We start from the raw sequence: 23,267 nt of genomic DNA, 5'->3' as shown, positions 1-23,267 counted from the left end.
TGTTGTCAGGCAGAAACCTTGTTGTATATCCATCTTTAAACCTGCTTCCCCCCCCCCATAAATTTCATCTGCTGTGCAAATGTAGTGCAAACAGCAGCTCTACAAGCTCACGTGTCCCATCACGACACATTGTGAGATGAGCTTATAGATCAGATATTTCCATTATGATGCTTTTAGGGGTGCTAGCCCCTCAAATCATCGTGTGAACACAAACAGACAAATGGCTGATCAAGTGTGTCTGTGGATTTGATAAATATCGAGCCAATGAAAAGTATTAAAATAGCTTGTGACTAAATCATAAATACATTGATTGGATCATTGGAACACTTTTGTTTTCATTTTTTTTCTTTTACCCCACAATTTTGTCCCACAATTTTTATCCCAACCAGTTTTTTCACCCCTGTGTCAATTATCTAATGTAATCCTGGGCGCTACACTTCCTCTGCCAACCTGGGGAGAGCAGTGGACTGACCTCATGCTTCCTTCTCTGCATGAGGAGTCCAAGCTGCTTCTTTTCACCTGACAGCGGGGAGTTTCCCCGGCCGGACGTAGCGCGTGGAAGGAACATGTTATTCCGACCAATTCCTTTCCCCTCCATCAGGCGCTCCGGCTGGCCAGGGGGAGGTAGTTTAGAGACCAGGATTACTGCATGTTTTTGTGAGGGTACCTACCCTAGGGGACAAGGGGAGAACATGTGAGGGTACCTACCCTAGGGGACAAGGGGAGAACATGCAAACTCCACACAGAAAGGCCCTTTCGCCAAGCCCACCTCGGGCATGGGCACTGATGACGCGGATGAGAGAGCACGCCCCCAGTGCTCAGTGTCCCCAGCAGGAATCGAACCCAGGACCTTCTAGCTGTGAGGCGACAGCACTACCATCTGTGCCACCGTGCCCCCTTGTTATTATTTTCTGAAGAGCAACAATTTTGGACATGGACAAGTTTTCTGTCCGACAGCAGCGACATTTACATTCCATTTCTTCACTCTAAAACAACGTTAATTTGAATCACACCTCATGTGCCGAATGCGCACATGCATGCATGCTTACCAAGTTGAGTTATGACGGCGAGAGCAGGCTCAAAGGAGTATTTCACTTCAATATCAAATATCTAAACATTGAATTGAATCAAGCAACGTATTAAAAACGACCTACTAGGGTGCACAGAAAAGCCAGTCTTTAAAAGAAAAAAAAAGTGAAATACCCCTTTAAAATGGCCACTTCAGCCCATTTGCAACCAGATCTTTTTTAGACAAGAAACACTTTCTTGGGGTTTTTATGTGTCTGTGATGTCATGGACATTGCATGGTCTCACTTCCTTCCTGGACTACAATTCCCAAAATGCTTTGGTGCACTGCTCCTCCTTGTGGATAGGGGGAGGGCTGTCTTACTGAGACATGCATGTAGTCCAGGAAGGAAGTGAGACCAGTGTCCATGACATCACTGGCACTTTGAAATACTGCGTATTATTGTAATACGTAATATTGCGTCTGGTAGTCTGTTCTGTACTGTTACACTAAAACTCAGCGTCCCATCATGCACCTGTGCACAGTGTGAAGCACAACAGCGCCACTTTGTCACCTGTTGGTATACCCTAAACATACATATAGGGACATACAGACATAGATAGGGACAGACATGGCTGTACTGATCCATTGGAGTGGCTGTTCCTTGTCTCCCAAACATCATTAAAATAAGATCTGGTTGCAAAAGAGGGTGAAATGGCCCTTTAACTGTACTGTGGTGGGGGGAAGGGGCAGGGGGGGGGAGGGGGGGTACCTGTCACAGCCACCGTGGTCAGCGGCCGAGAGGACAGGCCCGTGCTGGACACGGCGGTCAGTCTGACCTCATAGCCGATGCCTGTGATCAGACCCCAGATGTCCAGCCAGGTCTGATTGCCCGGGATGGTGAACTCGTGAGGCTTCAGGAGCCAGCCGGAGTCTGTCACCACCACGTGGAAGTGACTGAAACCGCCTGCACCGCCACCACCACCACCGGAGGGCGCCGGCGCCGTCTCCTCCTTCCCGGCGGGTTCCTTCATCTCCCAGGACACGCGGAAGCCGTACGGCGTTACGTTTGTAATGGTCATGTTTTCCACTTTGGGCAACGCAGCTGTGGGGGAGGGGGGGGGGGGGGAGGGGGGGGGGGGTTGTGGGGTGGGGGGGGTAGGCGGTGGCGGAGCGGAGGGGGTGGTTTTTTATTAGTTTTTTTTTGAGAAGGGGACAATTTAAAAAAAGCCAGACCAGGGAACAGTATGCCCATGGATATGGTTTTGGATAATGATAGTGATGATGATGATGTCTGCAATGGTTGCAAAAGTACCATACAAATTATTATTATTTTTTTTCAAATGACAGAACTGTTTGTTTTGCTAAATTGTAAAAATAACCTTTATGAAAACTGTCGTGAGACAAAAGAGGAAGTAAAAATATAGATTAGATAAAAAAAAAACAGCTGGATTTAAGGCATGCGCAATGAAGCAGATGTAGTTCAGATCTCCGGTCACATCTGGCTGAACTGTACTATAGCAATGAAGCAGATGTATAGTTCAGATCTCCGGTCACATCTGGCTGAACTGTACTATAGCAATGAAGCAGATGTAGTTCAGATCTCCGGTCACATCTGGCTGAACTGTACTATAGCAATGAAGCAGATGTATAGTTCAGATCTCCGGTCACATCTGGCTGAACTGTACTATAGCAATGAAGCAGATGTATAGTTCAGATCTCCGGTCACATCTGGCTGAACTGTACTATAGCAATGAAGCAGATGTATAGTTCAGATCTCCGGTCACATCTGGCTGAACTGTACTATAGCAATGAAGCAGATGTATAGTTCAGATCTCCGGTCACATCTGGCTGAACTGTACTATAGCAATGAAGCAGATGTATAGTTCAGATCTCCGGTCACATCTGGCTGAACTGTACTATAGCAATGAAGCAGATGTATAGTTCAGATCTCCGGTCACATCTGGCTGAACTGTACTATAGCAATGAAGCAGATGTATAGTTCAGATCTCCGGTCACATCTGGCTGAACTGTACTATAGCAATGAAGCAGATGTAGTTCAGATCTCCGGTCACATCTGGCTGAACTGTACTATAGCAATGAAGCAGATGTATAGTTCAGATCTCCGGTCACATCTGGCTGAACTGTACTATAGCAATGAAGCAGATGTATAGTTCAGATCTCCGGTCACATCTGGCTGAACTGTACTATAGCAATGAAGCAGATGTAGTTCAGATCTCCAGTCACATCTGGCTGAACTGTACTATAGCAATGAAGCAGATGTATAGTTCAGATCTCCGGTCACATCTGGCTGAACTGTACTATAGCAATGAAGCAGATGTATAGTTCAGATCTCCGGTCACATCTGGCTGAACTGTACTATAGCAATGAAGCAGATGTATAGTTCAGATCTCCGGTCACATCTGGCTGAACTGTACTATAGCAATGAAGCAGATGTATAGTTCAGATCTCCGGTCACATCTGGCTGAACTGTACTATAGCAATGAAGCAGATGTATAGTTCAGATCTCCGGTCACATCTGGCTGAACTGTACTATAGCAATGAAGCAGATGTATAGTTCAGATCTCCGGTCACATCTGGCTGAACTGTACTGTAGCTGCAATTATCTAAAACATCTTGGCAGAATATAAAGAAGCACCTTGCCCATTTTCAACCTTATATCGTCGTACAATTAGCCCTTCACTAAATCCCACCCCAAAAAGCGATTGTCCAATCAATGCCGATCCAAATAGTTTAGCAACGGTTGCTATGCAGGTCAAGCTTTCTTCGCTGCTAACGTGCCTATTGGACAAGGATGGGTTGGGGGAGGGACTTAGTGAAGGGCTGATTGGTCCTCACTAATGCTCATATGGCACCATTTCTGTCAGCGTCTCATTGGTGGGTTGTGGACGGCATCATGATATGCATGGTCAGGGGTAAAAAATACAGTTTCCGGGGGAAGCATACATAGGCCTAGGGGGCGGCGGTGGCTCAGGGGTAGAGTGGCCACTAGGCGGCGGCGGTGGCTCAGGGGTAGAGTGGCCACTAGGGGGGCGGCGGTGGCTCAGGGGTAGAGTGGCCACTAGGCGGCGGCGGTGGCTCAGGGGTAGAGTGGCCACTAGGGGGGCGGCGGTGGCTCAGGGGTAGAGTGGCCACTAGGGGGGCGGCGGTGGCTCAGGGGTAGAGTGGCCACTAGGCGGCGGTGGTGGCTCAGGGGTAGAGTGGCCACTAGGCGGCGGCGGTGGCTCAGGGGTAGAGTGGCCACTAGGGGGGCGGCGGTGGCTCAGGGGTAGAGTGGCCACTAGGCGGCGGCGGTGGCTCAGGGGTAGAGTGGCCACTAGGGGGGCGGCGGTGGCTCAGGGGTAGAGTGGCCACTAGGGGGGGGGGGGGGGGGGGGGGGGTAGAGTGGCCACTAGGGAGGCGGCGGTGGCTCAGGGGTAGAGTGGCCACTAGGCGGCGGCGGTGGCTCAGGGGTAGAGTGGCCACTAGGGGGGCGGCGGTGGCTCAGGGGTAGAGTGGCCACTAGGGGGGGGGGGGGGGGGGGGGGGGTAGAGTGGCCACTAGGGAGGCGGCGGTGGCTCAGGGGTAGAGTGGCCACTAGGGGGGCGGCGGTGGCTCAGGGGTAGAGTGGCCACTAGGGGGGGGGGGGGGGTGGAGTGGCCACTAGGGAGGCGGCGGTGGCTCAGGGGTAGAGTGGCCACTAGGCGGCGGCGGTGGCTCAGGGGTAGAGTGGCCACTAGGGGGGCGGCGGTGGCTCAGGGGTAGAGTGGCCACTAGGGGGGCGGCGGTGGCTCAGGGGTAGAGTGGCCACTAGGGGGGCGGCGGTGGCTCAGGGGTAGAGTGGCCACTAGGCGGCGGCGGTGGCTCAGGGGTAGAGTGGCCACTAGGGGGCGGCGGTGGCTCAGGGGTAGAGAGGCCACTAGGGGGGGGGGGGGGGGGGGGGCTGGGCGGCGGTGTCTCAGGGGTAGAGTGGCTGGATGGTAACCGCAAGGTTGCCAGTTCGAACCCTGTGGGCTCCCCCAGAGTTAGTGTCGAAGTGTCCTTGAGCAAGACACTGAACCCCTGATTTCTCCCGATGTGCTGGTTGGTGCCTTGCATGGTTTCCGCCGCCATCGGTGTATGAATGTGTGTGTGAATGGGTGAATGTAATGCACAATCTATGTAAATGTATGCATTTATATAGTGCGCTATATAAATGCACCATTTACCATTCACCATTTAGGCCTACAACAGAAGTTGTATGTACCGTCCGACTCCGTCCTCGTACATGAGAAAAGACATGTATGGGAACGAGGCTAGTGTCACAAGTCAACAGTCTAATGAGCATTTAGTGAGGACCAATTGGCCCATCGCTAAACCAAACAGCGATTGTCCAATGCCAATCCAAATAGTTTAGCAACCGTTGCTAAGGATGGCAAGCAATTTCGCCACCTCATAGCTGTCAGTGTTATTTTGCACGGCTGTGGCTGTGTTGTTGAACACATACACAGCTTAACGTCTGGAAAGTTATACGACTGAGCCACCCAGGTGATGGCAATAATACTAATCACAGTAGTCTTACCGTGCATTACATGAAAACTCCTGTCGGACGGTCGTAAGTTGATCGAGTTGCACCCTCTAACATTTCGTATTTCTAGTTTATTGAAATGACTAAAGGTGGCCTTACACTAGCCGATAATCGGGCATTTTTGACGCTCGGGGGGTGCCCGACCGCTCAAAGCGTGATCGGGTTCCGCCCGATCAACATCAAGAATGTTTGATATTTGCTCTGCCCCGCTCCGATTATCCTGTAGTGTGTGGTGCTATCAGATTTCAGATTGAAGAAAATCGGCTAGTGTAAGGCCACCTTTAGTAACCGTTGCTAACGTGCCTATTGGACAAGGACGGGTTGGGGAGGGACGTAGCGAAGGGCTAATTATATGAAGACGAGGTTGAGAAAGGGCAAAGTGCTCCCTTAAATACATTTGATGCAAATGTTTTGATTTGATGCGGATTTTGATGCAGCAACTGCCTAAACGCTATACGGTATGCATGACGCTGAACAAACAGTAACATCCATAGCAGCATGTACCTGTGGTGGCGTGGGACAACACAGAGGGCGTGCGGCGGCCATGAGAGATACCGAACAGTTCAATGTCATAGGCCGTGGCGTCCGCCAGCTTAGAGACGGTAAAGTTCTGCACTCGGCCGTCGATGGTGAACTCCAGCGTGTCGGTCATTTGTTCCGCGTCGCTGACTCGGATCACGAAGCCATCGAAATGTCCCGACAGCGTGCTCCAGGACAGCGTGAAGTTGTCTGGGCTTACGGACGATGCCGCGACGGTGCCGAACTGTGGCACGTCCTCTGAACCAAGGAAGAGAACACGGATGGGGTTTTTTTTCAGTTGTGTGTGTCGTGTTCCCGGGATATTGATTAAAGTGCATACTGTGTAACGTTCATTTTAGTTACGGTTTATTGTCGACGCCTTGAGTCGTATAGCACCGTTGTCATTACAGCGCTGCCTATAGTGTCGCAGTCCTGCCCCCTTTCATGACGACGTGAGACCCAGAAGTGAATTCCCCGTTAATTTTCTCCATAGGCTTTTCAAAAAGTATTTATTTAAAGACGTTTACGCCGCGGACAAAGCCAACTCGAGTTGTAACAAATCATGACAACAAGCACAATATTTTGGACCAAACAAATAATTACAAAGAAGAAAAACAACAGAAAAAGTGTTGTAACCTGCCGTTTTCTTCTTCTTTCTAATTATTTGTTCGGCCCGAAAAATTGTGTTTGTTGTCATGATTTCTCACAACTCGAGTTGGCTTCGTACGAGGCTTAAAAGGTCTTTAAATAAATACTTTTTGAAATGTCGACACTCTATTTATGGTCTGTTTGAAGGAAGTATAGGCTACTACGGGGTCTTAGTGCAGAGGATATCTGTGGAAAGCACGGTGTTGTTAGAAATATGTTTTCTATCTGTAAATGCACCAAGTCTCTGTACGGCTGCCTGTAATCCACGTAACTCGAGAACCGTTCGTCCCACCGACTTCAAATTCGACACGCGTTCCTCCCCCCCCCCCGGTGTTGAGTCGGCTGGACCCACACGGTTGTCCAGAATCACCACAAAAGCCCTCTGCCCAGGCTCTGGGCGAAATATTATACCAGTGAAACAAATCAAAAATACACTAATTGAAAAGGTTACACAGTATGACTTTAATATTGCCCTATAGGTCTCTTCTATAGGCTGATTTCTGAGACTATGTGTTCAGGCCGTTTATCGATAACACATGCAGTGTGTGATCCAGGCCATGCGTATAATATACCTGTGGTGGCTACGGCGTATAGGGCTTGCGTTTTTTGTCCGCCAGCGCTAGCATACAGCTTGACGTCGTAGCGCGTGCTGGCTTTTAGCCCGGCCATGAGCGTGGAGCGCGCCTCTCCCGCCAGGGAGCGCCCCACCGCCTGCGAGGGTAAAGCAGATTCTCTCACTTCAACTATAAAGTTATCAAAAGCCTTCCCTCCTGCCGCCCTCCACGACAGAGCGAATCTGTCTGAGGTAACGTTAGAAACAACTAGCCCGTATAGGTCGGGCTCTGGGGCTACAAGGGGAGAGAAAAAGGCACAGGATGTATTGTATATATTCATTTTTCTTCTGGTAATGAACAGCACAGCAAGTTTCAATTAAGATACCCTGGTAAACCCGTCCCCCGTCGCGGAATTTCAATTTCGCATCCATTCAAAAATCAGATGAAATGCGGTTTTCCCCCGACCGCGGGGGGGTGGTTTACCAGGCTACGTTTTCCAAGTGCTTTCCCCTTCATTAGAAATACAATGTCAGACTTGTGGGTTAGTTCAGGGGTTCTCAACGTTTTTGGCCGGGGACCCCCGGAAATGCTTTGGCAATGTCTCGGGACCCCCGCCCCGCCCCCTCCCGACCCCCAATATAAATTGACTGCTACAATAACCTTAACCCATTTTGGGCGGGAACCCCTTTTGGTGTTTTAAGCATTATGTTATAATTTAGCTATTGAAAAATAGCAGATCTACAAGCTCATAGCGCGCCACTCGGTGGCGCGCTATGAGCTTGTAGGTCTGCTATTTTTGAAAAAAAGTGAAAATAAAATTTAAAAATAATTCTTTTTTTCTTTTTTTTTTTGGAAAATAATTTGGGGACCCCCTAAAATAATTTGGCGACCCCCCGAGGGGTCGCGACCCACGGGTTGAGAACCCCTGGGTTAGTTTGCATAAAGTGGAAGTTAGAATAGGAGTGCTAACCGTTGACCGTTTGGCTTCTTATGGGACTATCTTTGGGTAGAGCTTTGGGTTGGGTAGTGTAGTTAGTTTACCTCTTCTTATGGGACTATCTTTGGGTAGAGCTTTGGGTTGGGTAGTGTAGTTAGTTTACCTCTTCTTATGGGACTATCTTTGGGTAGAGCTTTGGGTTGTGTAGTGTAGTTAGTTTACCTCTTATGGGACTATCTTTGGGTAGAGCTTTGGGTTGTGTAGTGTAGTTAGTTTATCTCTTCTTATGGGACTATCTTTGGGTAGAGCTTTGGGTTGGGTAGTGTAGTTAGTTTACCTCTTCTTATGGGACTATCTTTGGGTAGAGCTTTGGGTTGTGTAGTGTAGTTAGTTTACCTCTTCTTATGGGACTATCTTTGGGTAGAGCTTTGGGTTGTGTAGTGTAGTTAGTTTACCTCTTCTTATGGGACTATCTTTGGGTAGAGCTTTGGGTTGTGTAGTGTAGTTAGTTTACCTCTTCTTATGGGACTATCTTTGGGTAGAGCTTTGGGTTGTGTAGTGTAGTTAGTTTACCTCTTGCCACGATGTGGCTGCAAATATCGGAGAGATATCTTCAGTAGTTGTTCCGTGATTACAAAATTATATTCCAAAAAAAAGGTCCCTTCATTGATGTATGATGCACGGTGAAGTCACTCTTTTATAGTGTTGTAGTCGAGTCCACCATTTTTTTTTTTTTTTTAGATATTTCTTTTTAGAAAAAAATTAAATTAAATAAAAAAAGATATATATGGTGGCGGTCTGGGACTTTTGGCGCCCCCTGGTGGCGGTGAATGAGTTTGAATAGGCCCACATAACATCACAAATTACTTAGTAAATAGAAGTTGACGTTTATTTATTTTTTAAGTTTTTAAACTCACCAATATTTGAAGTTACATCATGGCACAACACAACCCAAACCTCTACCAAGGTGTGAAATGAATGCACTTTTAAAATTGCATTGTTTTTATGAGGCTCTAATTGTTCAATGTTGCGTATTGCGCAGAGCATGCATTGTAGTAAATTATTTGGCAAGGAAAACGAGAACTTTGGTACGGCATTTATCACATGTGCACTTTGACGTGATATCCTGTCTATGTGGTGAATCCCACACATTCTAACCGCATGCTTCCCTCGATCACACCCATGCAAGAAACACCGCAAAATCCACAAGGTCAATAAAACTATTTTTGTCACGTCCCGCAGAGAACAAGACAGCCACACGAATACGAATGAAGACGAATATATCCCTGCGGTGAGTACAATAACGTTTATTATTATTGAACGCAAGTTTTGGTCGCTGAGTTTGAAACACAGGAACGGGGAAATATTAGGAAGTATTACGTCACCACTGTTTGCTCAGGGTGGGATCTCTGTCGGAGTTCTGCTCTACATGTAAAGTGTGTAAACCTTAGAGTATATATTAATAGAGACGGCACCAGATTCCTCCTCCCATCCACTCAAATGCTCAAAAAGCGCATTTCACTCCTCCTTCCGGGTAGGAACAGAGTGCATTCTGGGATTGATTGCCCCAATAACATGAACGCGCTGGCCGTTGACTATCATTGCGCCGTTTGCGCTGCGTTCACGTATGAAACATAGCGTTCACATGTCACGGGCCCAATAACATGAACGTGCGCAATGATAGTCAACGGCCCAGCGCTGGCTCAGAGCTGCAATGACAAATTCGGGCCACTATGTCCATTTGGCCTGCCGGGTGCCGTCTCTATTAATATATACTCTAAGGTGTAAACTTGTTATGATTTGACACGTTAATACAATTGAATTGAAATGGTGAGAGCTGCCTGTGTGTGTGTGTGTGTGGTACATTCTAAGCCTATAGAGCGTCGCAGTCCCGCCCCCTTGCATGACGACGCCAGGCCCAGGAAATGAATCCCAATGCATTTTTCCCATAGACATTTCAAAAAGTATTTAGACCTTTTAAGCGTCATACGAAGCCAACTTGAGTCGTGACAAATCAACAAACACAATATTTTGGACCAAACAAATAATTACAAAGAAGAAAAACAACAAAAAAAGTGTTGTAACCTGCCGTTTTTTTCTACTTTCTAATTCTTTGTTTGGCCCAAAACATTGTGTTTATTGTCATGATTTGTCACGACAAGAGTTGGCTTTGTCCGCGGCGTAAACGTCTTTAAATAAATACTTTCTGAAAAGTCTATGAGGAAAATGAACGGGGATTTATTTTCCGGGTCTCTCGAGGGGGCGGGACTGCGACGCTCTATATAGTTCAGATCATTGATTCACCATCAGCTGGGCCTACAAGGATCTACAAGCTCACAACGCATCGTGAGCTTGTAGATCTGGACGTGGTCGAACGCCATATAGCTGCGGACTGAACTATAGCCCCTTACTTCACTGCAGCATCATTGGGGGAGACGGTGGTCGGTATGCCGGTCCGGCACCAGAACACGACACTTCTGGCTCTCCTAAAACGCAAGTCCTACACAAGGCAGAATGTGTCCAAGCCTTTAGTAAAACAACATCAGACATTTTTTTTTATGCACAGTGCAGTAACTGCAGTCAATGTGTCATTCTTGCCGGTATTTTTTTTGTGGCCGGTGCATGCTTAACCCATTCTGGGCGGGAACCCCTTTTTGGTGTTTTAACTAAGCATTATGTTATACTTTAGCTATTGAAAAATAGCAGATCTACAAGCTTGTTGGTCTGCTATTTTTGAAAAATCGTAAAAATGCGGCACAAATCTTGGGTTAACCCATTTAGACTTGAAAGAAAATGTCTTCTAAATGATGACAGTTTTCTGAAATAGGCTACATAATGTTTCTATATCAGTGGTGCTCAATATTTCATGTCATGGACCCCAAAAATGATCTTTAATTGGCCACTGACCCCCATCTGAAAATATGTTGTTCCAGGAAAAACCCTCAGAAGCAAATATTTTAGTTAAAAACGTCCGCTCTGAAAGAATATATAAGATTTTGCACTATACATTTTCACGATTTAAAAAAAAATAGCAGCCCTACAAGCTCATGGCGCGGCACTCGGTGCCGCGCTATGAGCTTGTAGGGCTGCTGTTTTTCAATAGCTAGAGTATAACACGATGCTTAAAACACCAAAAGGGGTTCCCGCCCAAAATGGGCTAAGTGCTGTAAATCAATTATACGCACAATTGACATTTCCATATGAAATGCCACTATATATATATTCAGCGATGGATGTGCTGCGGTGGAACATATCAAGACTATTATGGCCAAATACTGACACGTTCAACGCTGTTTTGTCTCAGCTCTCTAAGGGCCTTTCTCTGCCCCACCTCTCTCCCTGTGTTTTAGGATCCAAGATGGCCGCAGCACCAGGAGGGGGTGGCCTTACTGGGCTATTCTTTTTTATAATTATTATTACGAAAAACAGTTTAAGTCCACACTAATTATCCATAATGTATAAATGATGGATAAGGGGTTAGGGCAACGAGGCCTTCGTGGAGGGGTCAGAATCAAATTCTGTCAGGATTTTGAAGATTTTTTTTTTTTAAATTCGACTAAATGGGTTAAACTGTATTCCGTCTGTAGTACCCATTACTTATTTATTTGTTTATTGTAAGCAGTGTCATATTAATTATGGGTCTTGGATCAGTACTTCTATTCTCAGTAGCTTTATGCATACACTAGCCCAAGTCAATGTTTCAAAGAAAGCAAATCATAATGTTTACTCCCCCCCCCCCCCCACATCTCTAGATGAATGGCATGGATATACACATGTATTAGATCTTAGGGTAAATACCTGTTGTAGCAACGATACTGACGGCGTGCGTTCTGGAGCCCCTCCGCCTCCCATACAGGTAGGCTATATAGTCGGCGTCAGGCCGGAGCCCCCTGACGTCATGCCACATTGCATTGTGGGACACGTTATGTTCCTCCGGCTCGCTCAGCCAATCGGAGTCAATAACCTCCAGGACGTAACCGTCAAACGGTCCCGCCTCCGTGTCGTTCCACCGGAGCGTAAAGCTCTCCCACGTTAAGTTAGACACGTATAGGTTTCCAAGCGCCGGCTCGTTGACTAAAGAGAGAGATTATTCTGATATTAGAGTTCTTTTCATCGAAGCCATTTTCCCGCATGATAGCATAAAATATATCCGGTGAATGTTTGATAGTGTACACTGTATACGCTGACATACTGAGGCCTAAGACATCTGGAATTGATGTACGGGTACCATACAGTCTCTTAGAGCAGGGGTTCTCAACGTTTTTTGGGGCTGGGGACCCCCCGGAAATGCTCTGGCCATGTCTCGCGACGCAACGCATTGACATGACAATGAAGGGAAAATGTACGTCATATTGTCTCTTTATCGTTAATGGCGTTAATGTTTGTGTTGGCACCGTTTTGTTTTACATCACCAAATTCAACATGAGTTAGACTTTAATAAATATATCAGTGCCGCCCCTCACTTCACACGGGTGTGATTTTATTGTATTTTTTGTATTAATTTGGGGACCCCGAAAATAATTTGGCGACCCCCTGAGGGGTCACAACCCACGGGTTGAGAACCCCTGTCGTAGGGCACTCACCACCACCTTTACACTTACTCAGTAGAGGACGCACATGGTTTAGGAGTACAACAGGGATCAGTAGCGTGTCCAGCAGGCTTTTTGGAACTGGGTTGCCCAGTGTCCCAGTTATTGTTATTTTCTCCACGTCTAATCTTTACAGATTAATTAATATCGTTGTTTTCTTAATGCAAACATAAATCGATTAATTCCAGTAAAACTGGTCTTGTGTGGTCTTTAATTGAGAGCCCACGCAAAACTGCCAAAAATCACTGTGGAGAACACTTTGAAATGTTTTATAGTTTCTGAGTTATTTAATTTAAACGCCAAATGCATTCTCAATGGCGAAAACACAAACTTTGGCACCAGATATTTAAAAAAAAATCATTGTTTTGATTGTTTTGATTTATTTTTAATAAAAAATAAATAAAAAATAAATAAAATAAAATAATATATATATATATACTTTTTTTTCCAGAGACGTCCACAGACGTCTTGGGCTCTGCACGTGCGGTAATAGCCAAGACGTCCACAGACGTCTTGGGCTCTGCACGTGCGGTAATAGCCAAGACGTCCACAGACGTCTTGGGCTCTGCACGTGCGGTAATACCCAAGACGTCCACAGACGTCTTGGGCACAAAATGTGTTTAAATAGCTTGTATAGATCCGACATTTTTGCTCACTTTATGCCACCCTCTAGTCCAGTGTTTAATGACATCATGCATGCATTTATACAATTCCCGTCTCCGCTAACAATTATGTCCTTTAATTACTACTATACTATAGAGAGAAGCCAATTATTCGTTACCCGTTTATCCCAATTTAGTCATTATGTCAACCCCCCCCCCCCAACCCCACACTGGACACGCCACTGGTTGAGGTGAAGGGTTCCACTATACAGCAGTTATGACATGAAGTGGAAAGAAGTGGTCATAATTCATTCATTTAACACCAACATTTGTGACCAGATTTGACTGAGAGCCTGCCATCGCGCACATTCCAGGAGAAAGGAGAAAAACTGTATTTTTTTTTTCCTAAAATGAGTTAATAGCACTAGGCAGACTCTTCACATACTAGAGCATGTCTGAAATAAGTGTCAGAGCTGAAATTGACATGTAGATATGAAATAAATGCTTAAACATGTAGCTAGGTGTAATGTTAGAGACCACAGAAGTGAACATTTTAAGCCTGTTTTCTCAACTCGCTGTTTCTCTGCAAGACATTACTCTATAAGCCATATCTCCAAAACTGGTGGGTCAAACTGAACAACCAATATGTCAATTTGAAGCTATGATTCCCTGCTTCCAAGGGCAGTCCCTCAGTCAAATTTGGTCACATTTAAACATGTGATACCAAGGAAAGAGACTGTCCTGTAAGTTAATTCATGTTAATTAATAAACCCCTTGAAGAGATATGGTGGAGAACAAAAAAGGTACAGCGACTCAAGCCCATACCACACCAATGCAACTAGTTGCAAGTAACTCCTTGCAACAAAACACTTTCTAGGACCTAGGCGGTGGCGTAGTTTGCGTGTACGGCGGGACGGCACTGTGGTTGTTTGCAACTATACATGCAACTACTCGCAACTCGTTTGGTTGCGAGCATAGTTGCATGGCGAATCACTCAAAACACTCTATAGAGTGTTGTGAGTGGTCAAATTAATGACGTGTTGTGAGTGGTTAATGTAATGACGTGTTTTGAGTGGTTAATGTAATGACGTGTTGTGAGTGGTTAATGTAATGACGTGTTGTGAGTGGTTAATGTAATGACGTGTTGTGAGTGGTTAATGTAATGACGTGTTGTGAGTGGTTAATGTAATGAAGTGTTGTGAGTGGTTAATGTAATGAAGTGTTGTGAGTGGTTAATGTAATGAAGTGTTGTGAGTGGTTAATGTAATGAAGTGTTGTGAGTGGTTAATGTAATGACGTGTTGTGAGTGGTCAATGTAATGACGTGTTGTGAGTGGTTAATGTAATGACGTGTTGTGAGTGGTTAATGTAATGAAGTGTTGTGAGTGGTCAATGTAATGACGTGTTGTGAGTGGTCAATGTAATGACGTGTTGTGAGTGGTTAATGTAATGAAGTGTTGTGAGTGGTTAATGTAATGACGTGTTGTGAGTGGTTAATGTAATGACGTGTTGTGAGTGGTTAATGTAATGAAGTGTTGTGAGTGGTTAATGTAATGACGTGTTGTGAGTGGTTAATGTAATGAAGTGTTGTGAGTGGTTAATGTAATGACGTGTTGTGAGTGGTTAATGTAATGACGTGTTGTGAGTGGTTAATGTAATGAAGTGTTGTGAGTGGTCAATGTAATGACGTGTTGTGAGTGGTCAATGTAATGACGTGTTGTGAGTGGTTAATGTAATGAAGTGTTGTGAGTGGTCAATGTAATGACGTGTTGTGAGTGGTTAATGTAATGACGTGTTGTGAGTGGTTAATGTAATGACGTGTTGTGAGTGGTTAATGTAATGACGTGTTGTGAGTGGTTAATGTAATGACGTGTTGTGAGTGGTTAATGTAATGAAGTGTTGTGAGTGGTTAATGTAATGACGTGTTGTGAGTGGTTAATGTAATGACGTGTTGTGAGTGGTTAATGTAATGACGTGTTGTGAGTGGTCAATGTAATGACGTGTTGTGAGTGGTTAATGTAATGACGTGTTGTGAGTGGTTAATGTAATGAAGTGTTGTGAGTGGTTAATGTAATGACGTGTTGTGAGTGGTTAATGTAATGACGTGTTGTGAGTGGTTAATGTAATGACGTGTTGTGAGTGGTTAATGTAATGAAGTGTTGTGTGAGTGGTTAAAGTAATGAAGTGTTGTGAGTGGTTATTGTAATGAAGTGTTGTGAGTGGTTAATGTAATGACGTGTTGTGAGTGGTTAATGTAATGAAGTGTTGTGAGTGGTTAATGTAATGACGTGTTGTGAGTGGTCAATGTAATGAAGTGTTGTGAGTGGTCAATGTAATGACGTGTTGTGAGTGGTCAATGTAATGACGTGTTGTGCGCTGTGTGTGTAAACACGTTGCTATATCCTCGACGGGGCTGACAGAGCTAACGGGAGTGAGTCAGAACCATTCCATACAACAACATGCACCCAAAGGTCCACTTTAGGAACGTCATCGGCACGCATAATCAACAAGCAAGAGGTTAGGTGATTATTTTACATCATGTTGAAACACCAGAAAGAAAACAAACCTCCCTCCATGCTGTGAGAACGTCACATTCCTGTTGATTTAACTACATGCACATGCAAGTCAAAGTACAAGCATGGATTCAACGAGATACCTGTGGATTGGTAATCATACCCTGAAATGTTTATTTCGCTCGCTCACTTAGTTACTTAGTTACTTACTTGCTTACTTACTTGCTTACTTACTTGCTTACTTATTTAACCTTTAATTGTATGCAACCTGGTAAGGACATTACACATGGGGATAATATTGGTGCTACTGTAGGTCGCATATTTACTATGAAAACGTGCATTTCCCGTTGGTCACGCCTCCATATATGGCGTACAAGGACATTTACTCCAATACTGTGAGTATTTTAGTTCAGGCAGACATACCAACAACGAGCAAAATGATATAAAAAAATAAAAATAAAATAAAGGTTATTCTAGTATTGAAACATTGAATGAAATGAATGAAGGTTTGGATGGAATGAGATGAACGTTGACATGAACATGGATGGACGACAACACTGTCAGCTGTTTGTTTGGCTTGTTGGTTTTGTGGTTTTCGGTTTTGTTTGTTTGTTTGTTTTGCGATCATTGCAGCACATCAGCATCAATCAAAACTCACCACGATGCAAAGGACAAACCGTTGGTGGTAGGCGGGGGGGGGGGGGGGGGGGGGGGGGGGGTCATGCACTTCGGGAGGTGGGACAGATGGAGGTATAGTGACAAAGCACTGCCATTTTGTGAGATGGTCACCGTTGCTTGGTTCAGTCAGTGACATTTTGGGGGCTCTTTGGGACCCCCTAAAGGTATACTGTCTCTCTCAGCTTTAGACACAACGGTGGCTGGAGGGAGGGAGGGGGGGGGGGGTATAAGAGGTGACACGTGATGTATCATGGCATGTTGGTTAAGATGAAAAGCATTGCAAATTACACACACGGTTGGGTTGATGAAGACAACGGGCTGTATTTTGAGTGTCTTAAGTACCAGGTCTTATGACTTAACTTAAGACCTGGAGGCGTGATCAATGCCATTTGGCTATTCTGAGTGGCCAAACAGCATTGACCACGCCTCCAGGTCTTAAGTTAAGTCATAAGACCTGGTACTTAAGACACGCATAATACTGCCCTTATGTCAGTATGATGGTTGTTACGTCATGTCCTCACCCCGGCATGCAGTTCAGATGTGGTCACAGTGTGTGTGTGTGTGTGTGTGTGTGTGTGTGTGTGTGTGTGTGTGTGTGTGTGTGTGTGTGTGTGTGTGTGTGTGGTGCGTGCAATGGGCAATATGTTGATATTATATTGATAAGATCACAAAATTATTGTCTTTTACTGGTTTTAATCACTTAAAACATGTGTAGTCTATTACTTCATTATTTTTTTGCCAAAACAGTCGATCTACAAGCTCACCTTGCATCCCATTAGTGATGCACTGTGACCGCAGTGAGCTTGTATATCTGCTATCTTCGTTATTTTTTGTATAATGTTTGAAAAATGTAAAACAAATTGAACATTATTGCCACAATCTGGAATCAGATTTGGTCCACATGTGGCCCATGCAGCACCAATGTAGTAATGTGTGAATGTGGAGTTCAGCTCTGATCCCAACTGGACTAGAAGGATATTATGCGTTCAGAGGTTACAGAAAAGAGGAGTAAAGATTATCACAGTTGAGGTTAGAGTCTAATATACAGCTCTGGAGGACAGAGTTTAGGACCAAGGATGGGACGATATGAAAGAGTCACGTTGCCATTATTGTGGCCGAAATAATTTGCGATTGACGATATTATCGTGATAAATCTAAATTATGCTTTCAAATCTTAAACGCCACTTTTGTTACCCGCTTGCACCCCATAGCATCCATACTCTGGGTGGTGGGAGGCAAAAAGTAGATCTACAAGCTGGCACAAGGCAGTTGTGTGAGCTCGTAGATCTGCTGTATTTTGGTGTACAGATTTGGGGTATAAGTACAGAATACCAACTCGGGTGTCGGCCAATTTCACGATGAAGTAAAAATCCCTGCGAACACGAATAACCGCAACAAAACCCTATAACATCGTCCCATCCCCCCTATATATATATTTTAAGACTGCCTGTGCCGGTTTGGCACTGGGAAAAGAAAAACGAATAGGAGGGGTAGTGTGTGTGTATACCTGTGGTGACTTCAATAAACACAGGCTCTAGGATGGCTCCCTGGTGCACCCCGTACAGGCCCACCAGGTAGCTGGTGTTGGGGCTGAGGCGCGACAGCACCAGGCTGAAGGCGTCCCCCGACAGCGTGAGGTTCTGGCTCTCCGCCGAGCCCTCCTCCATGTTGGTCACCTCAACGACAAAGGCCTCAAAGTGTCCGTCCTGCGCGGCCCAGGACACGTTGAGGCTGTCCCACGTGATGTCGCTGGCCGTGAGGTTGACCACCGCGGGGGTCAACTCCTCTGGGGGGGGGGGGGGGGGGGGGGGATTAGATTCAATCATCAAGACACATCGACATGGGCAGCAGGGGTGCAATGTAAAGGAGAGAGGGAGGAATGTTTCTTAATTTATGGATTATTGTAAACTCTTGGGGTTAGTTAGGGCATTTGTTTCCCACACAAATAAAATAAAATAAGTGATATTGTCGCTGTCGGGCGTAAACCTTGTATGAATGAATGAATGAATGCTTGCATGCATGGATGGATGGATGGATGGATGGATGGATGGATGGATGGATGGATGGATGGATGGATGGATGGATGGATGGATGAATGAATTAAAATGTACTTTCACAGCCCCATCCCTTATACGGGATTATTCAGACACAATTTAAAAGGACATAGCCTATAGAACATTTGGAGTCAACACACTGACACCAAATAATGAACAAAATAAAGAATTTCATACAACTTATGTTGAGAAGTTGTGAAAAAAAGGAAAAATAGCCTGTCTAAAGGTTACACAGTGACATTGTGCCACGCTGTGAGCTTCTAGATCGGATATTTTGTAGTATGACGAGCACTAATTTATGAAAAATAAAACATACATGTGATCCAAGGTTTTTGCCAGACAGCAACAATATGAATATGATGATAATATCAATATGAATGAGGATGGAATGAGAGTGAATTAACTGCATGTATCCGACACAGATTGTCACAACGCAGAAGCAATGATGTGAGCCAGAACATTAAAGTCATACTGAGTAGCATTCGTTTTAGTCAAAAAGATTATTATTATTTATTTTTTTTAAAGATATTTTTTTGCGGCTTACGCCTTTTATTGGTTTTTGAAGGGACAGACAGTAGGCTGACAGGAAACGGGAGAGAGATGGGGGAAGACATGCAGTAAAGGCCGTGTCGGGCTCGGGAGTCAAACCCGCGGCACACTGCGACTGGATTACCAGTCGGGTGCCCAGACGGTTACGCCACCGCCTGGGCCTCAAAAAGATTCTTTAGTACTCTGTTTATTTATGTATATATATTTTTGCTTTATTGTCATTACAGTGTGTCTATAATGGTCTAGAACAGTGGTGGGCAACTGGCGGCCCGGGGGCCACATGCGGCCCCCACCTTCACTTAATGTGGCCCTCAGGTTAATGTCAGAATACTGATATATTGGTTTCAGCTGTTACAATTCCACAACATGCAAACATGACCCTATACTTACTAAATTTGTAGCTCATTGCTCAACACAAGTATAATTAAAGGCATTTGAAATTACATAAAAATGTTAATTTTCAGGATTCCAATTCAAAAATAGGAAAAAATAAGATTTAAAGATTTAAATTCAAATATAGCAAAAATAGCCGATCTACAAGCTCAAAACGCGTCGCAGCGTTTTGTGCTTGTAGATCGGCTATTTTTGCTACGACAGTAATATATGGCCCTAGGGAGTGAGTGTGGAAATATAGTGGCCCACTCCATCGTCAAAGTTGCCCACCCCTGGTCTAGAACTACGATTCCCAGAATTCAGAAAAAAACCCCAAACAAAGGAAGCTGCAGGGTCCTGGTGCCATGGACGTTTTGGGAAAACAACAATGTTGTAGGCCTATTAATTCACTGTAAAAATATATATAATAATAAATAAAGGATACAGTACAGCTCTGGTGAAAAATATACCAATCCATTTATTTATTTTTGTAATGAAAAAGGTTACGCAGTATGACTTTAAATTAGGAAAGAGCATCGTAAAAGGTTTTCTCATACACGTACTGCAGTCACAGTGACATAAAGAGGTATTGAGTGACCTGTAAAAAAAAATTAGTTATTTACAGTACATGTTTGTCTTAATATATTTAAAAAAAGAAGAAGAAAGGTTAAGCATGGAGAAGGTATGGAGAGAGAGAGATGGATTGCTGACGTTGAGAACAAAGGAAATGTCCGCCTCCATGTATGTATATACCTGTGGTAGCAGAAACTTTGATAGGTAAAGATCGCTCTCCCTCCACCAACCCGTACAGTGAAATATCGTAGCGCGTGGCGGGCGCCAGGCCCCCGATCCGGGCCCTCCTGAAGCCTCCCGGCAACAATGTGCTCTCGTGCACGGCTCCCCGTGCCGCCGGTCCCGACGCGGCGGCACTACCGAGCTCCACCACGAAGCTATCGAAGGCCCCGTCGTCGGGCGGTGGCGTCGACCACGTTAGCACGAGGCTAGCGGAGGTCACGTTAGCGACCAGGAGCTCTCCCAGGATCTCCCGGGGCTCAGAGGCCCCGGAGGAAGAGGCGGAGGGCTCCCAACCCAGGGCGGAGCTCTCAGAGGCCCCAGAAGGAGAGACGGAGGGCTCCCAGCCCAGGGCAGAGCTCTCCGAGGCCCCAGAAGAAGAGACAGAGCGCTCCTCCACGTCCAGGATTGAGCTCTCAGAAACTCCGGAGCTAGAGCCAGAGAGCTCCGCGGAGCTCAGGTGATCGCTCGGAGCCGTCGGCGGAATAACGACCGCTCCCAAAGTAGGCCGAGGCGCCGGCTCAGTAGGCCGAGGCGCCGGCTCGTCTTTGATACTCAGAGCTACTACGCCGCCGCGGGAAGTAGCCGAAGATGCTACACAAGTGAACAGAAACGATGTTAGAAGAAAATAAATACATCAATGAAATGTTGTATAATTAATGATGTTTGTTTATGGATTAGAGAGATAAACAGAAGACAAAACTGACCAATAAATAATAGGGTTGGTTTGAAGATTAGAGTCTCTTGAGCCAGAAAACTATTCAACAACCTTCAAATGCTGTCTGTACAACGACAGGAAGCTGTCCTCCGTTCCCTTGCCTTCATCACATTCCATTTTTAAATGATCTGTTTTAACTTCCATTCCTGCTAGGCAGCTATATAGATTAATTGTATCTATCTACAGTAGTCTGATCGACCCGACTGTAAAGACCAATTGGAAGTGGGTCAGGCGGCAGGCCGGACATCCACTCCATTTTCAGCACTCCCCCCACTGTACATACGGAAGCATTTGAAAATCGTACGAGCGGACAGTTTGTGTCTGGAGAGACTAGTTGAAAATAGGAAAAGGTTAGAGAAGATACATTAACATTTGTCATTTAAATGGTGACCCCAGACATATTTTGTTCTATACTGACGTTCTCCCAGAGCTGTATGTGTTCTCTCGTGCATCAGAGACGCACTAGCCTCGGTACCCAGGCATGTATTTTCGTTGCTGCTTGCGCGCCCGCCCCTCTAGACCAGGAAGCATGCTGGCTAGGCCAGGCTACCTGCCCCTCTAGACCAGGAAGCATGCTGGCTAGGCCAGGCTACCTGCCCCTCTAGACCAGGAAGGACACTGGCTAGGCCAGGCTACCTGCCCCTCTAGACCAGGAAGGACACTGGCTAGGCCAGGCTACCTGCCCCTCTAGACCAGGAAGGACACTGGCTAGGCCAGGCTACCTGCCCCTCTAGACCAGGAAGGACACTGGCTAGGCCAGGCTACCTGCCCCTCTAGACCAGGAAGGACACTGGCTAGGCCAGGCTACCTGCCCCTCTAGACCAGGAAGGACACTGGCTAGGCCAGGCTACCTGCCCCTCTAGACCAGGAAGGACACTGGCTAGGCCAGGCTACCTGCCCCTCTAGACCAGGAAGGACACTGGCTAGGCCAGGCTACCTGCCCCTCTAGACCAGGAAGGACACTGGCTGGGCCAGGCTACCTGCCCCTCAAATCAGGCTTTGCGTTGTTCTCATCTCAGATAGTCTCACGTAAACCAAAATGACCAGACCTCTCTGTCTGCCTACAGTACTTCTACGTCATGTAGGTTTGGTACCGATGGGTGTCCGGGTATAGCTCAACTCAGCGTATATGAGTAGCATATGGCTTGTGGGAGCTGATGGTAGGTGTGGCGCTCCACCTCAGCATTCCATCTCCCAGGGGTCTAGCGGCCTGTTAATTTAGATTTCCCCAGACGAATCAGTGATCTTCTGGCTACGTGAGACTACATCTTAACATTATACGACTAGAGGACAACATGTCCACGACATGGAACGCCCAATGTTCAGTAGCTTAATCCAATGACGTCATGATTGTCATGCAAACCCTATATGTACACATGCCAAAAGCATTAAATGAACCACAATGGAATCAAAGCGAATTGCCATTGCAGCGTAAAAGGCTGAACAGGAGAACACGATACGTCTGGTCAGCACATGCAGTCCAAAAGGGAAGCTTCTACCTGTAACCGCCGCCGCGTCACCAAGCAGAGAAGACCTCTGGCTATCATAGCTCAATCCATACACTTTTATCTGATATCGTGTCGATGCCTTCAGGCCCTGGAGTCTAGTGCCACTGGCATCGCCCTGGAGACGGATCTCTCTCACATCCCACGGTCGCAGAGCGTCTCTGCATTCTACGGTGAAGCTAGCGTAGACGCTGCGTTCGGCTCCGTGCTCGCTCGGTTCCCACGCAACGTCCAGCGCGTCCGAGGTGACGCCTGAGATGTTCAGGCGTCCCGCAGGCTGGTGGTCGGGCGTCCTCCCAGAGGACTGTCGGGTGTCGGACGTGGGATCTAAATGTACGAAGCTAACGACATTGTCCTCCGAGCCCGTTAGCTCTGGCACGTCAGAGGCAGCTAAATAAAACGTGAAAGAGGCTATATGCAAAGAAACACAACAAAGGGCACACACACATCAAGACAGACAAATTATTTAGGTTAGAGCTGGGTAATAATGGACAATCACCATGAAATATTGCAATATTTTGGACCAAATACCTCAATATCAATATTGTGTGGATAATATAAATGTTTTTCACAGTTCACAACGTATTGTGAGCTTGTAGATTTGCTATTTTTGTATAACGTAAGGAGTTGGTGATACAATATTGAAATATTGCCCAGCCCTAATA

At 45.9% G+C, this 23,267-nt stretch overlaps 3 protein-coding genes across 3 annotated transcripts in view; 2 read left to right on the top strand and 1 right to left on the bottom strand.

The window, feature by feature from the left end:
* The window catches only part of LOC306940285 (CD209 antigen-like protein A), a gene marked incomplete at its 5' end in the record, with an annotated part of 342,118 nt that overhangs the window by 50,094 nt on the left and 268,757 nt on the right, over window positions 1-23,267 (top strand). The window lies entirely within an intron of this gene.
* LOC306939895 (uncharacterized protein) overlaps window positions 1-23,267 on the top strand; it is a 355,389-nt gene that overhangs the window by 163,800 nt on the left and 168,322 nt on the right. The window lies entirely within an intron of this gene.
* Window positions 1-23,267, bottom strand: part of LOC306940214 (tenascin-like) — a 122,485-nt gene that overhangs the window by 32,600 nt on the left and 66,618 nt on the right. Inside the window, exons 20-26 of the mRNA XM_079525236.1 lie at window positions 22,597-23,013; window positions 20,341-20,973; window positions 18,120-18,398; window positions 12,030-12,305; window positions 7,313-7,588; window positions 6,078-6,350; window positions 1,779-2,111 (exon numbers count right to left, since the gene is read on the bottom strand). Of these exons, the coding sequence (XP_079381362.1) occupies window positions 1,779-2,111; window positions 6,078-6,350; window positions 7,313-7,588; window positions 12,030-12,305; window positions 18,120-18,398; window positions 20,341-20,973; window positions 22,597-23,013 (2,487 nt within the window). The remainder of the gene's footprint in view (window positions 1-1,778; window positions 2,112-6,077; window positions 6,351-7,312; window positions 7,589-12,029; window positions 12,306-18,119; window positions 18,399-20,340; window positions 20,974-22,596; window positions 23,014-23,267) is intronic.

Source organism: Electrona antarctica (genome assembly GCF_951216825.1).
Source record: "Electrona antarctica genome assembly, chromosome: 16".
Lineage (NCBI taxonomy): Eukaryota > Metazoa > Chordata > Actinopteri > Myctophiformes > Myctophidae > Electrona > Electrona antarctica.
The sequence above is the reverse complement of the archived record's forward strand: the minus strand, read 5'-3'. Positions and strand labels throughout refer to the sequence as shown.